A 22,301-nucleotide genomic window follows, 5' to 3' on the forward strand; every position below is an offset into this window, starting at 1 on the left:
AGTCTCAGTTTTCTTCCCTTGATGGTAGTCAGTCTTTCTGTTCAGGACCTATCAGTGCAGTCTCATACACACAAAAACACACTTAACCTCTTGATCTGTAGGGGAGGCCGCTACCTCCTAAGTGTAGAAGCTGCAGAAACGTTAGGCTAGAAAAGAGCCATCTCCAAAGAGCTGCGTCTGGTGAAGCCGAGACACACGGCTTAAGCAGAAAAGCCCAGCTTCCCAGTAGCTGTGTGGACGAGTGACGCCTCTGCAGGTCAGGATGTGACCGTGCCAAACAGATGCTTTTCTGTCCCAGCAGGAGCCGGCTGCAGCCGAATTCCTCAGCATACACCTCCCCCCCACCTCCCCCACCCAAAGTGAGGCCCAGCCAGGCTAGAGAGGAGACCCCAGGCACCGCCAGCCCCAAAGACTCCTCCTCAGATCACTCTAGAAGCCGTTTCACACCAATTCCCAAGTCTGGCTTTTGTTCACGACTGGGTTCAATGTGTTTCTGAGAATTTGTCTTACCTTTCGTTTTAGCTTCCTCTTTGTCCAACTCACTCCAACTCACTCTCCAGCCTTCAGCTAAAATACTTCTCCTTGGATGGTTTCCTCTCTTGTAAGCCCCCCTCACCCTGCCCTCATTAAACGCTCGTCACACCTGTCAGTGGATTTGTTTATCATCAGTCTCTCCTGATCAGCTGAGCGCAGGGCCTGCCTCCTTTACAGGCGAACTCCCCAAACCTCGCGCAGTGCCTGGCACACGGAGGCCCTCGGTTTGTGTTGGCTGAATGAATGAATAAGAGTACACTCTTACAAAAGCTTCAGAAGACACCCAATACAGGGAACATTTTATTTGGAGAGATCTTGAGCGTTATTTTATCTTCATTTTCTATTAAGGCAGTAACAGTCTTCCTTGGGGCAGATGGGGGAGAATCGTCTGAGGCTACATTTAGTGCAGATTAAGACAAAGCCAACCATTTTCCGTCCAGATGCAGCAGAAATACAGATTATGGGCCCCACATGGGCTTCCTGAGCCCACTGCCGAGGAGCAGATCCGGGGAGATGCATTTCAATTGCTTTGGAAAATGGCTAAGTTCCACTACATACCGCCCCTAAGGAAGATACTTCGTTGATGATACAGGGGGCGTCTAGCATTGATGCCCAACGCTCTGTTGTTATTTAGGCTTTGGTAAGTTTTCAAGGAAATTGCATAGTGTATTAGAACTGCTCAAATTCACACTGTTCCTCTGCTTTTGTTTTGGAATTCTTTAAATATCCACTAAATCAGCTCTTCAAAAAGCAATGCAGCCAGTTCTTACCCAGCTTGACACCTGGCTAGGGGTGTGTGTGTGTGTGTGTGTGTGTGTGTGTGTGTGTGTGTGTGTGTGTGTATGGGGGGGGCGGGGTGAGATGGAGGCATGGGTCATTGGCACATATGGCCCCTGGGAGCTTGGGGGTACCAAAAAAGTAAACATTGATCCTATAGCCTGGCAGCAATCACATGCACTATGATCTATGAGCAAATGAAATCAGAGCAAGATGGTTCCCAGTCACCAGATATTTAGCAGTACCAACAATAACTAGATCTAACACAGGGCTGAATACACGGAGAGGCGGCCCCCGAGAACAGGTGCTTTGTTATGGCTCCACACTGCCCCCTCGTGGTTTCTGCCCAATGACACCCTTCTTGGATAAAACTTTCTACCAAGAGTTACTTAAGAATCTATTTGAAGGCACAGTATTCGAGATGTTAGATCTGATCAGAGCCCAAATCCTAGGGTTAAAAACAGAGGGCTTCCTGTTGACTGAAAAAATAAAATCTGATGACATTTGGGACCCTAGTTCTGAGAAAAGACTCTGATGATGACTCTCAGGTCTACAGGTTACCAGAGACTCTTGGGGACCCCAACAGCCCGACTTATTTGTCAGATGATCCAAATGGCCCCGACAGGAGGATGGCCAGCAGAGATGGGCCACTGAGAAGGCAGAGTTCTGAGAGGGTGGAGAGCAAAGTCACAGGGAGACAGTGTAGGAGAAGGGCGACACGAAGGAGGCATGTAACAGATCAAACGCTGGCCTCCAGAAGATGATTTTAGGGCTGGTTTGATGACTCTCCCCTCCTGTTCTCACCCTGAACAAAAAGGCAGCCAGTTTAAGCTGGTTCGAAAGATCATGTTAAAATGAACCACACTGCAGCTTCTATACTTGACTATAACAGCAAAAGCAAGATGGGTGCCTGGAAAAAAACTTTTTTTCTCGAGGTTTTCAAAGAAACAATCAATTCAGTGATGAAAAAATATTTGTAAGAGACTGGGTCTTTTGCAAAGAATAAAGCACTTTTTGTTAAATACACGAAGGCTACTTGGCTGAATAGATATATATTCTTTGGGAATCTTGTATAATGTCACCAAGTTGAACACTCTGGAATGGCTTGACTTGTCTCCATGTTTCCTGGGAGCACCTGGTACTGAGCAGTCAGAAACCCATGTGCACCTCTAGCCCCGCCTGCTGGGGCTTACACCCTCTTCATTCCTTTCCCCATGAGGCAAGCAAACACTGTCATGACCATCTTGGGGTTCACTTCAACCAGGTCTTCTGGAAGGGCATACACTCTTGCTCCAATTTTTCGGGCCATAGAGATGGCATACCTAAAAGAGAAAAGAGGAAGAATGAGGGGAGCCTGGGCAAGTATGAAGGGGCCCCTCAGGATCACAGTTATAGTCATTCTATATAATCCATACCACATACTCTACACTATATCTGCGATAAGGACCTCATTCCTGGTATGGCTGGAGCCAATCACTGGCTTCCTCCCGAGATTTGTGGGCAAATCCCGGCTTGACAAAGCTCCTGACTCCGTCAAACTTGCTGTCCAGCCTCGTGATAGCTACCAAATTTTTTATTTGTCTTTAGAGAGCTTCCTAACTCCCGCAAACTTTGGTGCCGACACCATGCTTATTCGCTTGAGCTAACGTGGCAGAGAAAGTCATAGAACTGAACAAGAGCGTGTGCTAGGGAAAGCGTGCGGACTCCATTTTAACAACAGAAACACTTTTACAAAGCAGAAAAAAGAGCAAATGCATCTGTAACACCTCAGCCTTACCTATCCATTCTTTTCTTCCTTGTTCCATTTTAATCCTCACCTACACGCGTGTGTGTTTATTTATGTTACTATAATAGTAGAATAACCAGAGTTTTCTCTTACACATTTTTCACATAAGATTACCATAGCTGCGGCAGAATATTTTTGCTCTGTTTACAGTTATAGGAAGATAATTTTTATTCGTTGTAGTCTGTTTGCAAATGAGCCCACACTATTACCTGGCAGTTCTTTTATTCTCCTCATTCATTACCTAGTCTCCTCTTACAATGGCTGCTCCAGAGATTCTCCATCCCACCCACAGCCCCATGACTCCCTCCACTCTCCTGAAATAACTTTACTCTTACTTTACTGATCAAATTCATTTAAGAGCATCAGGCAGGAGTATCCCCATTCTTTCTCCTTGTCCACCTCTCAGTCACTTCCTCTACATTAATTATTAATGAAATACAATTAATTTTTCCATTATAAAATAGAGGAAAAATTGTACAAAAAGTAGAAAATAGAGCTAGAAAAAAAAAAAAACAACCATGCGCAATCTTGCCACCATAGCCATTTTTAGGATTCTATACAATTCCTTTCACCCATTTTTCTAAGTAATTCTGTATTTTGCCCTTACAGGAGAGTGCTTAGGAGCCAGGGCTCTGAAGTCTGACTTCAAATCTCAGCTGAACCACTTGATAATTGTAAAACCTTGAGCAAGTGCCTTAGACCTAATCACATCCCTCGTGAACATCTATAGGCTCAACACCTTTTTTTTCTTTTTTTTTTTAATTTCTGGGTCTTCATCCATATTCTTCCCTCTGCTGGGATAGTCTTCCTAACTCTTTCACCTGTCCGGCTCCTTCTTCCTTGTCCTTTCGATCCATCCCGGCTTAGATGTTTTTTGGTAGAACTTTGGTTCCCTTCCTGGCCCCTCCATTGCACCCTGGAATCCTCCTTCTATACCATCCCTCACACTGTACTGTAGCTGCTCTTTAATTATTTCTCTTCTCTCCACCAGATTGTGCTAAACATCAGCATACCAGGAACACACGTCCCCACTTTCCCAAACTGGGCACAGAGAGAAGCGCACTGTTGGGTTAGATATACTGCAGGGCTGCTGGGCACTAGTCATTTGTTAACCCTGGACTTGTGTTGTGGGTTGAACTGTGTTCCCCCAGAAACGTATGTGGAAGCCCTATCCCCTGGTACCTGAGATTGTGACCTTATTTGGAAAAAGTGTTATTTAAGATGTAATTAGTTAAGATGAGGTCATGGTGGGGTAGGTTGGAGCCCTAATCCAATACGACTGATGTCCTTAAAAGAAAAGAAGAAACGCAGACACAGACACACAGCTATGTGAAGTCACAGAAGCACAGGGAAGGTCATGTGAAGACGGGGGCGGAGACTGGAGTGATGCATCCCAAAGCCAAGGGTGGCTGGCCACCGCCAGAAGGGAGGAGGGAAGTGTGGGACAGATTCTCCACCGAAGCCCTCAGAAGGAACTACCCTGCTGACACCTTGATCTTGGACCTCTCTCCACAACAGTGAGAGAAGAACTTTCTCTTGTTTGAAGTCACCTTGTTTGTGGTGTTTTGTTAGGACAGCTCTAGGAACTAATACTGCCTGCTCTGAGAAAGGCACCTCTCTAGGGTAGAGGTCAGCAAGCTTTCCGTAAAGACCAGATAGTAAATACTTCAGACGCTGTGGGCTTTGCCACAACTGTTGGACTCCGCTGTTGCATCAGGGAAGGAGCTATAGAAACTATATAGATAAAGCCTGATGTATAAAAGCTGACAACAGACCAAATTTGGGGTCTGCTAACCCTCACTGTACACGTAAAGCAAATGGCAGCTGCTCTCAAGCTGGGGAAGACTCTGGTCTTGAGACCCACCCCTGCCCACGCACAGCCACGGAGACTCACAGACAGGGTGTCTGTATTTGCACCCACCGTGCACAAACTCTATTCAGGACGCCCCGCATGGGTTATGATTAGGAAATTGGTTTTGTGAAATTACAGGCTTGCTGATCAATCGGAAGAGCCGACTATTTCCAATTTCACTTGTTTCAATTGTTACCAATCGTTTTTCGTCTCGCTCCCTCTAACACCTAGAGCCTTAAACGGCCATTGCACAGTATCGAAAACAGTGAGGATGAGACAATAAGTCACGAGAAGAAGAAGCATCAAGAGTGAAACCAGAAGTGTCTGCACGAAGGCACGGGCACCAGAGTTCACAGCTACCCAGCTGCCAGCTGGTCCTTCCCTCCCCGACCTCAGGTTTATTTACATACTTTGCATTGTTGAGTTTCTCGTCATCGTTCAGGTTTTCTGTCTTCAGGAGGTCATAGTTGATGGAACCCGGTTGAATGGCATCGATGAGATCCAGGACGGGCAGACTTGTACTAATCTTTGGGTCCTGCACAGAGAGAAAGCATGGGTTTTAGCAATATGCTCCCAAGTTACTCCTATTTGGCTTGAGGAAAGTGAGCGGTTGGTTGGCTGCTTGGTTGGTTGGTTGATTGATTGATTGATTGATTGATTTTTGGCCGTGCTGCATGGCATGTGGGATCCTAGTTCCCCAACCAGGGATGGAACCTGCACCCCCTGCATTTGAAGCATGGAGTCTTCACCACTGGACTGGTTCTTTCCTATTAAATATGAAACACATACATCCTGGTCTGGGAAATGCCACAGTGTGGCACACGGTGTTTCAGACCAAATGTCATTTCTCTAGGGGCATCCGTAGCTTCCTGGTGGCTCACTAAGCAGCGGAAACCCATTGTCTGCCAACAGGCAGGCAGTCATTCTCAAGTAGTGAATGGAAGGAAGTTAGCACCATTCGAGAAAAGCAGAGGTTGATATATAGTACGTTTCATTCAAGTACTGGCTGTTACTAGAGGAAGGGATGATTTGAAAAAGAAACCATCAGTAAGGAGAGACTAAAGACATTAAGAGAAACCCTGCTTCGTTTTGGGGGGACACCCCAGAGGGGACGGGCAAGGACAGTGGTGTGGGCTCAGTTGAACAGGAGAGTCAGTAAAGGCTCCTCTCCTGGGGACCTCAGAGAAAGAAAAGGGTCCACAGGTCCAGGGAGACAGTGACAGCAATTATGCGACCAAATGCAGTGACAGCAACTAATATCCATTGGTCTCACCATTGGCTCAGCACTTTCAACAGGTTACCTCACGTACTGCCACAAACCTCGGATGGAGGAGTCTAATCCTACTTTACAGCAAGCAGAGGGAGTTTCTGAGGTCACGTGGCTTACTGATAAGTGCTGGGGCGGGGATCTGAACCCAGGTATTCTGACTTGAAATCTTGGGCTCTTTCTTTGGCATCTGTAAACAGGTTGATGGGCACACCCAGAGCTGTGAATGCTCTTAAGGTGTAAATGCACAAGACTCTGCACCTGTGAGTACAGACATGGCAAGGCAACTGCATGTCACGGTCTGAGCACAGTGAACTCCAAACACCCCATACCTTGAGGGTCCAAATCAGAACCAGTTCTAACCAAGAAACAAGACACAGGACCCCTGCAAGATGCTAGGTCGCCGGCACTGGCCCCCTGTAGACGTACAATAATATTTTAAAAAATAGAATGGGTCCGTTTTTATTTACTTCTGGGTAATATAAGAACTACCACCAAATTAAAATCAATACACATATGATTGTCATCTAACTTCCACCATTAGCCTGAGCTTCCATCTCCATAGAATTTTCTGGCGAAGAAGCACAAGAGAAGCGAAGTGGAGCAATTGGAGTTTCACCTTCTTTCCTACTTTCTTCCCACAGTCTGGGTGGGCTGACAGGCAGCGAGATGACCAGCAGCGGGCAGCGCTCATAGGTGAGGAGGGCCCAGCACTGTTTCCACAGTGGTTAATCAGGGGTGGGCCATGCTCATTTTTTGAAGGGTTTCACTTAAAAGCAGTGTGGGGCTAATGTGACAATTTCCCTTTGTGGTCCTTTTGACCTAAGTCAATTCTGTAATGACTCGGTGAGAAGACGGGAGAAAATCAGCCCAGAGCATCACAGGGAGAAGAACATTGTCAACCATCCCCAAGAGTGAATCCCCCGCAGGATGACCCTGACCCCAGCCCCAGAAGCTGCTGAGTGACAACATGGGCTCCATTCCTGTAAAGTGGCAGCTGTTTCAGAGAGAGATGAACACCCGGAGCTCTTCACGTCATAGCCACGGTCAAGTGACCTATAGATACACTCTGCTCTATAACCTCACCTCGCAGGTCAAAGGTGCTTTCCCCTCCCTGATGGATATCACATGCAATTACTAGCTGTAACCTCAGGAGTTAAATGAGCCCCCAGTTTCCTCACTATAAAACTGGTGGTCCAGTGGTTAAGACTCCGCACTTCCACTGCAGGGGGCGCAGGTTCGATCCTTGGTCTAGGAATTAAGATCCTGCATAACGTGTGACGTGGTCCCCACCCCAAAAAAAATCAAGAAAATAGTAAAGCTGTCTTCATAACGTCTGTGAAGAGGAAATGAGGAGCCCCTATTACAAACAAGGACACCCTGGTACTCAGAGCACACTCCATCCTGGGAGTGCCCTTCTCCTGTGCCCTTGGCTGCTGCCTTCCCAAATCTCTTTCTGAAAGGACTTGCTCACATCTGTCACCAGGCTCCGCTTCAACCTCCAGACCAAGAAGATGGTGAGCAGAGGCAGGACAGAGCTGGCTGTTTCCTGTGCTGAGTTCACAGGGACTGGGCACTCCCGGTACAGCCCAGCCCAGAGATATACCTTCTGCCCTTTCTGGGAGAGGAGAGATTTTCATTTCTTTTTTTTCTTGATTTTGAAGCGGAGGATTGATAGCATGATGAACTGCCTCACCTACCCTGTTAATATAACTGTGAAGGGGTCGCTCCCCACCAAGCTTGACCTTTAAACCGGGCAAATGTAGTTAAGATGCGATGCAGACATTATAGTGTGGATCAAGTGCACAGGGCCCCTGAGGAAGGATCCAGCTAATGTATAAAACATGAGTGAAGAAATGTAATAAAATATAAAGCTGTTATTAATAAAAATGGGATTTGGCTACAAGTACACAACTGCTTTTTCTCAAAAAACACCCCATGGGAGATCTTTTAGCATTTTACATTTCACCATCATTATACTAACGATCTGAACCACGGAGCTGTGTACATTTAAAAAATATTACATTTTATGTTGCTTTGGAAGAGCAATGTCTAAAATCCCATGTGAAAAACGATTGGGTTTTTTTTTTTTAAGAGATATTTTGTTTAAGCAAGGTGTCAAAGTAGTTAACTTAGCAATATTGTTTATTTATTTATTTATTTAAATTAATTTATTTATTATTTTTAGGGGGTACACCAAGTTCAATCATCTGCTTTTATACACATATCCCCGTATTCCCTCCCTTCCTTGACTCCCCCGCCTCGAGTCCCCCCCACCCTCCCCGCCCCAGTCCTCTAATGTCTAAAATCCCATGTGAAAAAGATTGGGTTTTTTAAATTAATTATTACGGGAGAAAATGACAAGAAATTTGTCAATGAAATGGCCTAAGAATATCAGAACAACAATGGGTCATTCAAGCAAAATCACGATGGGGGGGGAGCCGCAAAGACCTCACACTGAAGGTCACTCTTGAAAACAGAGTGAACGCAATAAAGACGGGCGTGACGCTCCGGTGGCCACGAGCAGGGGATGAAGCAGGTTACCTTGAAACTAGAGATGGATGAACTCTTCTCCGCTCCCTTCAATGTTTCATTCACCCAGGTGACGATAGTGTCGTCGTTGACCTTCTGCCCACCTCCAATTTCTTCAAGAATATTCAGTGTGTACCTGAACAAAATCAAGAATGATTTCCAGAGAAAAGCGGCTAAAGAATTCACTATTGTCCTAAAAATGGTACTGATGAACTCAGTGACAAGAACAAGGACTCAGATACAGAGAATGGACTGAAGAACTCGAGGTTTGGGAGGGGGCGGGGGGTGAAGGGGAAGCTGAGACGAAGCGAGAGAGTAGCACAGACATATGTATACTACCAACTGTAAAATAGATAGCCAGTGGGAAGTTGCTGTATAACAAAGGGAGTTCAACTCGAGGATGGAAGATGCCTTAGAGGACTGGGGCGGGGAGGGTGGGGGGGACTCGAGGCGGGGGGAGTCAAGGAAGGGAGGGAATACGGGGATATGTGTATAAAAACAGACGATTGAAGTTGGTGTACCCCCCAAAAAAATAATAAAAATAATTTAAAAAAAAAAAAGAATTCACTATTGTATAGCCCAGGGAACTCTTCTCAATACTCTGTAATGACCTAAATAGGAAAAGAATCTAAAAAAGAGTGGGTATATGTATATGCATAACTGATTCACTTTGCTATACAGCAGGAAGTAATACAACATTGTAAATCAACTATACTCCAATAAAAATTTAAAAAAACAAAAAGAATTCACTATTTACAGAGAGTTGCTAGCATAGAAAAGTTCTTTTTTCCTGTTACCAAAAGATGGCCTGGACATCATTACATTTGAGGAAAAAGGAATATGTAATGACATTAGTTCTTTTTAGAATAACAGAACAGAACTTTACACTTAGAGTGAGATGCAGAGTGAATACCACGGTCATTATAGGGAGAGAAAAGCAGAAGAGAAGCAGGGAAAGGAAAATGAAGCAAAGAATTTGAACCAGTGACGCTTTTCTTAAAGGAACCATGAAAATCAAGGAACAATTCAACGTTAGAAAAGCCCAAGAACATATATCTGAATGAAACTCTAATTCAAAAAGATAAATGCACCCCAATATTTATAGCAGCACTATTCACAATAACCCAGACATGGAAATATCCATTAACAGGTTAATGGATAAAGAAGATGTGGCACATATATACAATGGAATATTACTCAGCCATTAAAAGAATGAAATAATGCCATTTGCAGCAACATGGATGGAACTAGAGGTTATCATACTAAGTGAAGTCAGTCAGAAAGACAAACACCATATCTATATATCATTTATATGTGGAATCTAAAATATGACACAAATGAAACTATCTATGGAACAGAAAGAGACTCACGGACATAGACAACAGACTTGTGGTTGCCAAGGGGGAAGAAGAAGATGGAGGAGAGATGGATTGGGAGTTTGGAGTTAGGAGATGCAAAGTATTGTATACAGAATGGATAAACAACAAGGTCCTACTGTAGAGCACCGGGAACTATATTCAATACACTGCGATAAACCACAATGGAAAAGAATATGAAAAAATGTATACACACACACACACACACACACACACATACATATACACATATAACTGAATCACTTTGCTGTACAGCAAAAATTAATACAGCATTGTAAATCAGCTATACTTCAATAAAAAAAGAAAAGCCCAAGAAGCCAAGAACAAATATAAAAGAGTTTCCTCTGTATACCATAGAAGTAGAAACATTGGGAATACAGATTAATTTCTAGTTCGTCTCTAGTTTGAGAGTAAGAATTGCCTTAGATACATGCTGTTATGAGAAGTGGGTTTTGTGGGGGAAACAAGAAGATGCTTCAAGCTCTTAAAATTCCATGGAGCAGAGAAGACTCACCACTCCCCAGGCTAATCTCCCTCAAAGGGTAAATACAGGGAGAGAGCCAGGCAGTAGAGCAGGTGGGCAGGTCTGCTGGTCTCACGGTTCAGTCTGGTAAGGGGGGTGGCTCAAATTACCCACCAAAGACTAGGGTTTCAGTGTGTGTCGTCCAGACTGAAACTCAAGGATCCTGCCATTGAGTCCTGTCTAGAGGGCCTCCCTAAATGAGGTCACCCTCCACTTGGGTGCCCAGGATTTTGCTTATTACATAATCCATGGGGTCTCTTCCTCCAGTTACTGCTTCTGTGCAAAACACAGTTCTCCCATGATTTCCCATATGGTTTTCAAGTGTAATCTCAGAAACAGGAGCGATGCCCTGTTTCCTTCCGGTGAAAGCACTTTCCCATCATTGGCGATGGGGAGGAAAAGGGCTTCTGCAACTTTTCTTTATCAAAAAAATAAAATCATGTGGCCCAATTTCTGGCATCCTACTTCTCTCAGTGACACCTCCCCAGACTCCCTCACATCAGCTGGTTCCACTTCATTCTGTCTCTCCTCTTCACAGAATTTCCCTCCTGAACTACTCTTCTGGTCATGTCATTTAAAGTGATTCTCCGAGGCCCCCAAAACACAGGTCAAATTCCTTAGAATGGCACATGAGTCCTTTCACAATTTGACCTGAGTGTCCCTTTTCAGTGCATCTCTGATTTCCTCCTTTTCCCACTTCTTCAAGGCCGTATCCTTGTTTCCCTCATGGACACACACACTCATGTTTCAACCACACAGCACCACTGGCAACTCACCGACCACACCATGTGCCCTCCTGCCTCCTGCTTCCGTAACTCAGCTGCACTCTCTGCCTTGGATGTCCTTCCTCTCTAGTGAATTTCTAATCCTGTGAACAAGTCCCAGCTCAAGCATCACTTTTCCGACCCATGCAGTGTATTAATCATTATTGCTACACTTGCTTCCAGCCTGTTTCCCAGAGCTTTCAATGGAGTTGATGTGCACGTCTCTCTCACCCTTGGACAGAGTCCATATAGCATGCTCATCTCAGGGCTTTCAGGGGTTAGCAGAGTGCCCAGTACATACTCAGCATCTAGCAAATGAAAGAGTAGACTAGTAGGTGAAATAAACAGAATGATTTTCTCCCAGGAAAAGCAAGGAGAAAGTCAAGACGAGAAATGCTCAGTCTGGGCCCAGAGATGGAACCAAAATGCTAACGCATAATGAGTACAGACGGGATAATTCCAGGCAGATTTTCAACACACTACTAGTTTGGAAAAAGGCCTGAGGTTGATCTTATAATTCACGTCATAATCGACTTGTTTCCTAATAGCATGTGCATTAAGTTACTAGCATTTACTATACCATCTAAGAACATCTGCCTAGTCCACTCATTAAGAAATGGTGGGTTCGTGCCTGTTTCATCAGGTCATGTCCATAAAAGACACAAACTAGGTTTAATCTTCCAGCTGCCTCACTCATCTCAGGACCCAGCTCTCACTACCCTTTGCCAGGAGCCCCAGCCCGCTTCGTTGACTCTCTCAAGTGGACAGAAGTGATGCTCTCAAGCCACTTCTTGAGCGAGGGAAGAAAATGGTGCAGAGGAGAAGCTCACCTTTACACAAAAGTCTATTCATACAAATACGAAAGGCCACAAAGGAACAGGGAGACTTAGAGGGACCAGAACATCGTGGAGGCGGCTGACTGCTTTTGGGGGTCTGAGAACCGCCCCCTGTGGTGGCACACAGTGCTAGCGAGCACAAACCTGTCCTTCTGCCACCTCAAGGGCGGTGGGAGGTTCAAATGGAATCAGACACCCACTTGTAAGGACAGCGAAAAAACAAAAGGAAGAAGGGTCAGAATTAGGCTGGAGACTCCAGTCTGGTTGGTCCGCAAAGCATCAAATGTAGATTCAGAATTGAAAACAAATGTCAATTTGGCTTGTGTCTTCCTGGGAATTTTCTTGTGAGATAATCACTCTTTACCATGAAACATGTTTTGGGGGGACTATGCTATTATTAAACCCTCCGGACAAGATCCCAATATCCCTGGTGTTTGCACACCGCACTGTGCTGAGAAGCCCTCTGTCCAAATAAAACAGCCCGTGAGCCCCAGCTTTAGCCAGGGCCTCATCCAACAGCAGACCATGGATGGGGTGTGGGGCTAGAGAGCCTGTGATTATGACTTCTGTGCCTTCCTGCCATCAAACACCTGTTTTATTTATTTAACATGTGACCCAGAGGGACATACCTCCGTGTTTTGTTTTTCAAGGCCCTAGCCCCAATTCACCATCCGTAGCCTGCCTGATTTGGGGAGAATTCCCTCCTTTGCTTGCTTCATATGCTGGAGTCTAACTATTGTTGCTGTCTGCTGGCAGCCTACGTGCCTCAGGCTTTTGTCTCCAAATTTACACACATGCAATTTGCCAGCTTTCCAATCCGAGAACGATTTCCAGGCTGCTGAAGGGGAAAGGGAGGTTCAAGCTTTCATTTGTTTTTAGGAGGAAAAATGACATGCCATTTATTGTCCAGATAAATGACCAAATTAGTGCATCTGTGCAATCCAATGAAACAAATTCCAGCTAGAACGGGCTCTAAATTTATTAGGTCTATTAATGTGTGGCACACAGAGAAAAAAACATTCCCTTCTGGTGGCATTTACATAATTATCAGTCATTTCATCGCCTTTCACAGTAACGTATTTTTCTGTCCATTCCTTTATAGGCACAATTCTTGTAAAGACTCATGAGAGGACTTCCTGGTGATGCAGTGGTTAAGAATCCACCTGCCAATGCAGGGGATATGGGTTCAATCCTTGGTCCAGGAATATCCCACATGCCTCGGGGCAAGTAAGCCCGTGTGCCACAACTACTGAGCCCACATGCCTAGAGCCCATGCTCCACAACAAGAGAAGCCACCAAAATGAGAAGCCCGTGCACCGCAATGAAGAGTAGCCCCCACTCACCACAACTAGAAAAAGCCCGCACGCAGCAATGAAGACCCAAAGCAGCCAATAAATTAATTGACTAGTTAATAAATTAATTAATTAAAAAAATGACTCGTGAAAAATATGACTTATTAATCAAGTAGAGATATAGCAGCAAACTAGCCCTTATCATATATATACCAGCCTTAAACTATGATGTTGGGTCACATTTTTATAAAACTTCTAGAAAGAAGATCATATTACAAGGTGGTTTTCAGGTATCATGAAATTCAAAATAGAATAGAGTTGGCCTGAGTTGTTTTTTTTAAACAGAAAATATCAAAGATTATTTCATCTTCAAACCCATGAGTCAATTTAACTGTTGCAACTAAAAAGACTTCTGCTTTGGTTTTTACAGCAATCAGTGCCAAAAGCCAGTCTGTTAAGAATTAAACACACATGTGAAAGAAAACAGAGACTAGTTCAGAACTTGTTTCTGAAAATCCACTGGTGAGAACGGCCCTTAGGAACTTTCAGTGCCGTTCTAGACACATGCAGTAAAATAGAGGCTAAAGTTTCTTTAGCTTGGGAGTTTTCTGTGCCAGAGAAGCCTTATGACATATGCCTTCAATCATTAAAGAGATCTCAGTTGAGAAAGGGGTAATGGAGGATCACACTTAATGAAGCCCATGTCAATCAGGTAGTTAAATCGATTATGATCACTTCTGATCATCCTACATCACCTGGAGACACAGACATCATTACTCCAAGGACCATTATAAATATTAGGATCTGCAGACAGTGGCCAGGGAAGGAAGCTGCACTGCTTAGGGACAAACCTTGTCTCTGCCGTTACCTTGGTAGACATAATGTAACGTGACATATGGTTTCCGGGACGTCCTTGCAGGTAGAAAAACGAATTAAGTCACAGTAACGTAGGTTCTAGAGAAGGAATGGAAGACGTCTGCCTGGTCAGAGCTATCAGGATGGGGGAAAGAGCAAGGGAGGTAAAAGTAAGCCAGTGTATGCTTACAGATTTGCTATCGAGACTTCTTCCCAGGTTCATACTTTTGCGTAAGAAATTGCTTACTTTTCTCAGCATTTATTTTCTATTTGTATATCTTATTACATTCTACTATTGCTTAAACAATATAGCCACACAGCTCTCGCGTTAACCAAGTGTACGTTTGACTCTAAAAGCTATCTGAAGTTCTCTGTTAAGGACGTAGCAGGAGATTCTGCTTCTGGTCCTGATGGAATAACAGGGACCCGTTTACCCTTCTGCCTTAAACCCATAAAACACAATGAAAACATATAAACCGATGTTGTTCAGACACTGGAGTACAGAAAATACAAAACAGTGGTCCCTCAGAGAAGAAAGACACACGTGGGGAGCCCTAAGATTGTCCCAGATTATTGCATGGAGAGTTTCCAGGCTGCAGTGGAGGGAGAAAGAACTCAAACAGAGCACGGCAGGCCCCACAAGCTGACGGGACAGGGTTGAGAACTCCAGGACGCCAGGGTGCTAGAACGTGTGGGGCAGAAGAGCAGAGAGAAGAGGGCTGCCTGGAGAGGACAGAGTCATCCAGAAAGAAAGCTCCAGAGATCTTCAGAGGGTTTGCCTCCAGTGTTCAGCTGAGTGTTACCTGGTGCATGCCTGGGAGAAAATGACCAGAGGCTGGGAAAAGAACTTTCAGAAATGAATGGGCAGAACAATCCTTGGAGTTCACACAGGGCTGGTAGAAATTTGGTTCCCACCAGTCAGAGTGAAAAAATCTCACGATATATGGAACATCAAGTAAAGGACTCAGAAGAGATGATATCAGTATTGAGAGACAAAATTAGCTCAAGATTAATTAAGATTTTAAATAAGCCCCAAAAGGATCAATTGTGTTTAAGTAATTTAACTGCATCCCAGGACAAAATTCAAGACTATTTAAAGGAATACAGAAACATCTAGCATACAGCAAGGTAAAATTCATGGTGCCTCACGTACAATGAAAAATCAGTAGTCATGCAAAGAAGAAGGAAAATATGACCCATAATGAGGATAAAAATCAATTAATAGAAACAGACCCAGAAATAACAGCCAAGAAGCTTTAAAAAAGAGATATAGGAGATGTCAAAAAGACCCAAATCAAATTTCTATACATGAAAACTATCATGTCTGAGATAAAAACATATGTACCAAATGGAATTAACGGTAGACATTATAGAAGAAGAAAGTAGTGAATTTAAGACAGGGCAAGAGAAATGATCCCAAATTAAACAGAGGGAGGGAAAAAAATGAAATGTAAAGGAAAAAGATGATTTGAGCATCAACGAATTCTGAGACAACTTCAAATGACCAAATACCTGGAGTTCCCAAAAAACCAGGGTAGGTGGGTACAGGAGTTATATTTGAAGAAATCAAGGCCCAAATTTTTCCATATTTGATGAAGACTGTAAACTCACAGATTTAAGAAGCTCAACAAACCTCAAGCACAAGAAACACCAAAGCACGTCATAATCAAATTACTTAAAATGAGTGATTAAAAGAAAATCTTAGAAGCCTGAGGCAAAAAGATAGAAGAATGAAGAGAGCAATGACAACAGATTTATCATTGGAAGCAATGCAAGCTAGAAGACAGTGAACACTATCTTCAAATACTGAAAAAGCTATCAACCTAGAATTCTACACTCAGATAAAATACCTTTCAAAAATGAAAATGAAATAAAGACTTTCTCAGACATATAGAAGGTGAGATAATCCCTTGCCAACAGATCTGCAGTACTAGAAATAGTTCAAGTAGAAGGCAAATGACGTCAGATGGAAATCTGGATCTACGCCGTGGGAAGAAGAGCATCTGAAATGACAGATACGTAGGTAAAGACAGCATCTTCCCCCCTGCCCCCACTTTGAAAGTCCCTTTAAAAGATAAGTGACTGTATTTACCCAGATCAGTTAAAAGTTAAAGGATGGAAAAACATGTGCCATGCTAAAACTAATCAAGAAGAAGCTAGAGTGGCTGTATTAGTATCAGGAAAAATAGGTTTCAGAAAAAAGAATATTACCAGGCATAAAGAGGGTCACTCCACAGTGAAAAAGGGTGATTCATTAAGAGAACATAATCAAAAACACCAACGGACCTAATAACAGAGTTTCAAAGTACCTGAAACAAAACTGACAGAATTGAAAGGAAGGAAAAAAAAATAGGAGCTCCCCCCCAATTTCTTTGGTTTTAAGTTTAGCTTATAATATAGTTTTATTAAATTTAATCACATCCCTGAAATTTTCTAGTATTTTTCTAGCTAAAGAATACATTCAATACAACACCATCCCCCTGAGTTGTATTACCTTCTCATTAACTGCCAGACCAAGGCCAACGTGAGGGTGCGGTTTCCTTCGTTGAGATCTTGCCCACCAATGCCAACCAGGGAAAACTTTGCTTGATTCTTCCCCAGTTCCACCGCATAGTTACAGTTCTCAAGCTGTTAGTGAGCAGAAAGGGAAACAATCTAATGTCCTCACCTCTATGACGATAAATACCAGAGAACACAAGACAATAAAAATAAAGACACGTAATGAATTCATAAGGTCAGCTCAAATGACCTCTCGAGTCTCACCTGGATCTGCAATTCTAGGATTCTAAGTTAGTCAAATAATTTTCCATCTTTGCTTAAATGGAACCCCTCACTCCCACCAAAAGAAAAAAAAAGTTCATAGTGTACTTTAAGTGCAAAACCAAAATGAATGATGACAATGAACATTTTCCTGGTGATATCACGCTACAAAACTAGAGAGCCATACTAAGTAACCTGTCTATAATATTCCTAAAATAGCTGAATTCGTAGAGATGGACATGGAAAATCTAGATTCTCCATCCTACATGCACACAATGGACCGACATGAGGGACAGGTATTCCCGTGGCTACGACTTATGGATCCCTGGGCCACAGGGATGAGAAATGGTGGGAAGTGTTCATGCCAACCCTGTGCCTGCTTTTATAAAATAATGTGTTCCCACCACGTGGACACGAGACAGACTATTTGTGCAAGTCAAACTGTTAGTACAAGGTCTCTATTCTTCAGAAAATTAGAATGAGGATCTTGCTGGGGAGAAAGCAACCCTGCAGCTCTGCTTGCTCTAATTATCTTAATTAGAATTTTTACATCATAATGTTTAAAGACATCCAACACGGAATTATAAATAAGTAATCAACTGAAATAATGAGCTCCCTTTAATAAAACCATTCAGCTTTCTGATTGCAGTACTCTAATTTAATCCCTGGATAAACACTTCTTAGCTAAGTCGGGCCTCCTGGTAAAGTGTCCACAAGGTGCTCTTGCAGGCTGTGGCTTCACCTGCCCACCAGAACATCAGAAGAGTCATTGTTTACCTTCTTCATATTGCCCCCCAGTTTGGGGTATGGTGGTTTGTTTACTCTGTTCCAATCAACAGGGACTTTAATCTTCTCATAGAGCTGGAAGATGACCAGGGCGTCTGATAAGTCGCTGAACAAAAACAAACACAAAAGAATTCTCAGATACCCAGCGTTTATGAGGCTCCTGCAGTGGGCAAGACGATTCCTTATATATTAGCTCAAGGAACATTCCCAGCAACTTGGCAACATTGGTATCATTATCTGCATCTTTAGAGGTGAAGACGCTTCGACTCAGAGAAAGGGAGGGAATTTACTGGAGGTCTCCCCCAAGTGTGACCACCCATGTCCGTTCAACAGAAACACGCAGCCTCCAGAAAAAGAAATATGGTGCTGACAAATGGTACAGGAGACGCAAACACAAACTTCACATTTACTGTCTGGCCTGCTGTGTGCAGATCTTGGGTTTACAACAGGCAGTCAATCTGCCCTCTTGCGGCTGGGTTATGATTTTGGTGACACACAGCAAAGCTGTTGTATGGAAGTGAGTTTCTCAACATCTGCCACCCAGTGTAGCATTTTCCCCTTCTCACTGGCGGGCGCACATTCTGTGAAGAGAACTGCATACCAGAGTGGTATTTGAAATCTTGGGGATCTTTCCAGGTCTTGGTACCTCATATTAATGAAGAATCTCTCAATAATCCTTACCTATACAAGTGATTGACTCGAGGGTTTACACCCAAGGAGTTCATCCAGTTCCTAAATGTCCGCTCTTCTCTTGTCTCACCTAAAGGAATGAAGACCAGTTATCTTTCAAAATATGCCTTTTTTATGATCAAAGTTGAACTAAAGGGGCTGTGATAAATACTGAAAGTAGAATGAAAAAAATAAAAACCCTAATGGATTTGGATGAGGGTTGCTATTCTGTGTTAATTTTTTTTGCCATTTCAATTCAAAAAGTACCTCTGAAGCGTCTATTAGTAGCACACAAGATGTTACTAATAGATGCTATAGAGACACTCATTGAATTGAAATGGCAAAAAAACAAAAACAAAAAAAAAACATGGCTTACATTGTTTCTGGAAAGACAAGTATTTTAAGCATCAAAGAAGGATCATGCAGGGAGGGCTAACATATGAGGTAGACGTTTATATCTGAGTTGAGACAAAGGAGAGAATTGTATGGGTTAAATTTGGAGGCAAGTGTAATTTGCACTGTATCTTAGAGGGCTAGTAAAATCTGAATAGGAAAGATGAAAGAGGAGAGGATTTGGGGGGATAAGTAAGGAGTGGGAGTAGGAGATTGTGTACATATGAACACAAAGGGAGTGACAGGCAAGGTCGGTACTAAAACCATTAGGAACTGATTTTTCAGGGATCTGTGTTGTACAGTCCACAGAGATAAGGTTGTCTACCGGCTGGAACCAGAATCAGGGATCTTTGGATGCTAGGTAGCATATTTTGGTTGATATATTAGACAATGGCAGTCATGATGGGTTCTTTTTTTTTATTACTATAATAAATTCTTGAGCAAGGCAGAGATAAAATGAAAGCAGTATAGTGATATGCCTGGCAGCAGTGTGCAGAATTACTGAAAGGCAATATGCATTTAAATTAGACACACAGAGGGGATAGTGTTTGACACCAGCACGTGGGCACATTCAAGTGCTTGATGGATGGAGGACTAGGCCCCTAAGACCTACTGAAATAGTTGGTGTATGATTTAATGAGTCCAGAAAAGCAGAAAGGAAAAATAACAGTCATTCTGAGGGAAGAATTAGTAGTATTTGTTGACTGAAGAGATTTAGGGGTGAAGGAGAAGAAGATATCAAAGTGGAACCCAGAGTTTTGGTAACTAAAGAAAAAAAATGTGGTATGATTAATGGAAATGGAGAATTCTAAAGGCGAGTAGGTGGGATGGAGGTGGGGGGTAGAAAGGCAATGGGGGAGGGGGAAATGATCAATTCCATCTTGTATATGCTGAATGTCAAGCGATAGGGATGGACCCAAATGTGGACGATCTAGAGGCCGCTGGAAATGGGTGATCAGAGGGCTTGATATACATATTTGGTAAACAGGATGCACAGACCCCCGACCACCATTTATCAAATCATACAAACGCAGCAGTGTTGGAACATGAATTGAGTTTGCACTTCTGGCTAGAGTAAAGCATTGCAGAAAAGGATCAACCAATTCTTTAAATCTGGATTTTCTTTCTTTGGTGATATTCACTTATTATTACTTCCGTATTGATTTTCTGTCTCAATATTGGGACTAATGCATGATGAAAAAAAGAGAAACATCTCTGGTACTCTCACCTAGTAGAACTTGACTAAAGCTATGTGATTTTTGTCCAGTCTTAGGGCGTTAACCCCCTAAATATAACTGTCATGGGTTCTGCCTCAAAATATTATTTTGTGACCCCCGTTACCCAAATCAAAGAAACAAAACAAAAACCTCAGTAGGCACCTCTTAGCATAAATATCATTCTTAGATGATGAGTGGCTGCGATTTCTTGCCTCTAGGAATTAACACTCAGTCCATTAAGTACATAAACTAGGTTTTCGGAGCTCAGGATTCATTTCATCGGATAACTAAATGCACTGTCTTCCCTCAAACACTTAATTCTGATAATGGATGAGGCCTACGTATAATGGAGGTGATATAATGGTATTTGATTATTCCTGCTTGGCTGTAATTGACTTGATGAATCTATTCTCTTTGTTATGTTCCAGAGAACTGATGACCTGTTTGCAAATCTTCCACGTGAGGGGCTTATGATTGCTTAGGAGGTGATTTTGAATTGCCCTCGAATTAGAATTGTGAATGCTTTTCCGAACACTGAAGCAACTGGTTTCCAGTTACCTTCGAGAGCCCCCCAGTCGATGTCCTGGTTCTCGGGTTTGTGCAAGGCAGGGTATCTGTTAAAGAGGTTGGCAATAAAGGCCAAGTTCAACTTGGGGTTCCCTCGGACCACATCTGTGGCGGTGACAAATTGCCGGCAGCCCAGCCTCTCCGCCTGCTGCAACATGCATTCTGCCCTCTGGATGTCATCCTTCTCCTGCAATGGAAAAGGACGGATGTCTCAAGGCTGGGTCAAAGCCTCTCTAGGCACAGAGTACACATAACAATGAAGAAGAGAGGGGAAGCTTACTGAAACCCTTAGTACTCAACCTCAGATACACACTTAATAACAGCAAATTATTACCTGTATTTGCCTGAACCTAAACCAGAAAGTCACAAGTAAAAGGAATATCAAAAATTAAGTAATAGAGTCTTCCCATCTTTGTACACAGTAGAACCATTTCAGAAGAATGGCTGGTTGTCTTGTTTTTAAAGAGATGCAGTAGATTCTAAAATTTTATCCTTTAAGTTGATCTTAATTCTTTTCAACCATTGTTTCCTTTTTATTATCTGCTGGCATAGACTTCACGAAAAATGTCCATTTATTAATTAATAAATTATATTCCTATCTTCAGTTAATCGAAGATATTTACATCTGCCAACAAGAACTTCTGATTAGTTCAACCGCCTTTCCCACACTCAGTTGGAAGTTGCAAGTTGTAGGTCCTACTTGCAATTCAGACAAAATAAATTTAAGCTACATAGTATCATTGATAAATATATAATATCTATCTGGCTTTTGCAGACTTCAGATTAAGGATCACTCCCTTAACATATTAAAAGTCTATTCAAACTGGCACAATACTGTAAAACAATTATAGTCTAATAAAGATAAAAAAATAGTTCTAGAAAATCTCTTAGTCATTTGTAAGCAGACTCTTATCAGAAGACTAAGGTTTTGTTGAAATATGGTCCATTGCCCTTTAATGGTCTTTAAAGTCTATGAAACCACTAATTTTCAAACAACCGGAGGCTATTAAAACTGGAATTCTTTCTTTCTTTTTTTTTTCACATAAATACATCATTGATGATGAACATTTATTTTAAGCATAGCGAACGATACATCAGTGCATTTGCTACCAAGATCTACTTAAGTACAAATAAAAATGTATATATTTCCCATCAACTTTTATATTGTTCACACACAAAAGGCTAATGCTAATCATGTATCTAAATCCTGTTTTTAAAAAACTAATTTCAAAGAAACATATAAATCTGGCTATAACGCTTCAGTGTTAATAAACCACTGAAATAAAATGGCTGGTATATATGAAAGAACTGGCCAAAATTTCAGAGATTTCTACCTCAGTATTGTTTATGCAGCAAGTAATAAATATGAATTTGTTTCCACAAGTACAAAATGAAAATATTCAAGAAAGATTTCAGTAAATGCAGAGACTGCTAGGTCATTAAAGATAACTAGGGGACTCTGGGATGCTGATCTAACCTTGAAGATGACATAATGAGGACCACTCAGTCTCCTCA

At 42.6% G+C, this 22,301-nt stretch overlaps 1 protein-coding gene across 1 annotated transcript in view; it reads right to left on the reverse strand.

Annotated features, from left to right (window-relative positions):
* Positions 1 to 2,276: 2,276 nt before the first annotated feature.
* Positions 2,277 to 22,301, reverse strand: part of LCP1 (lymphocyte cytosolic protein 1) — a 52,043-nt gene continuing 32,018 nt past the window's right edge. The window contains exons 10-16 of the mRNA XM_057707742.1: positions 20,778 to 20,973; positions 18,622 to 18,700; positions 17,932 to 18,046; positions 16,889 to 17,022; positions 8,761 to 8,884; positions 5,360 to 5,484; positions 2,277 to 2,633 (exon numbers count right to left, since the gene is read on the reverse strand). Coding sequence (XP_057563725.1) covers positions 2,501 to 2,633; positions 5,360 to 5,484; positions 8,761 to 8,884; positions 16,889 to 17,022; positions 17,932 to 18,046; positions 18,622 to 18,700; positions 20,778 to 20,973 — 906 coding nt within the window. The 3' untranslated portion in view covers positions 2,277 to 2,500. The remainder of the gene's footprint in view (positions 2,634 to 5,359; positions 5,485 to 8,760; positions 8,885 to 16,888; positions 17,023 to 17,931; positions 18,047 to 18,621; positions 18,701 to 20,777; positions 20,974 to 22,301) is intronic.

The sequence above is a fragment of the Hippopotamus amphibius genome, chromosome 14 (assembly GCF_030028045.1).
Source record: "Hippopotamus amphibius kiboko isolate mHipAmp2 chromosome 14, mHipAmp2.hap2, whole genome shotgun sequence".
Taxonomy (NCBI): Eukaryota; Metazoa; Chordata; class Mammalia; order Artiodactyla; family Hippopotamidae; genus Hippopotamus; species Hippopotamus amphibius.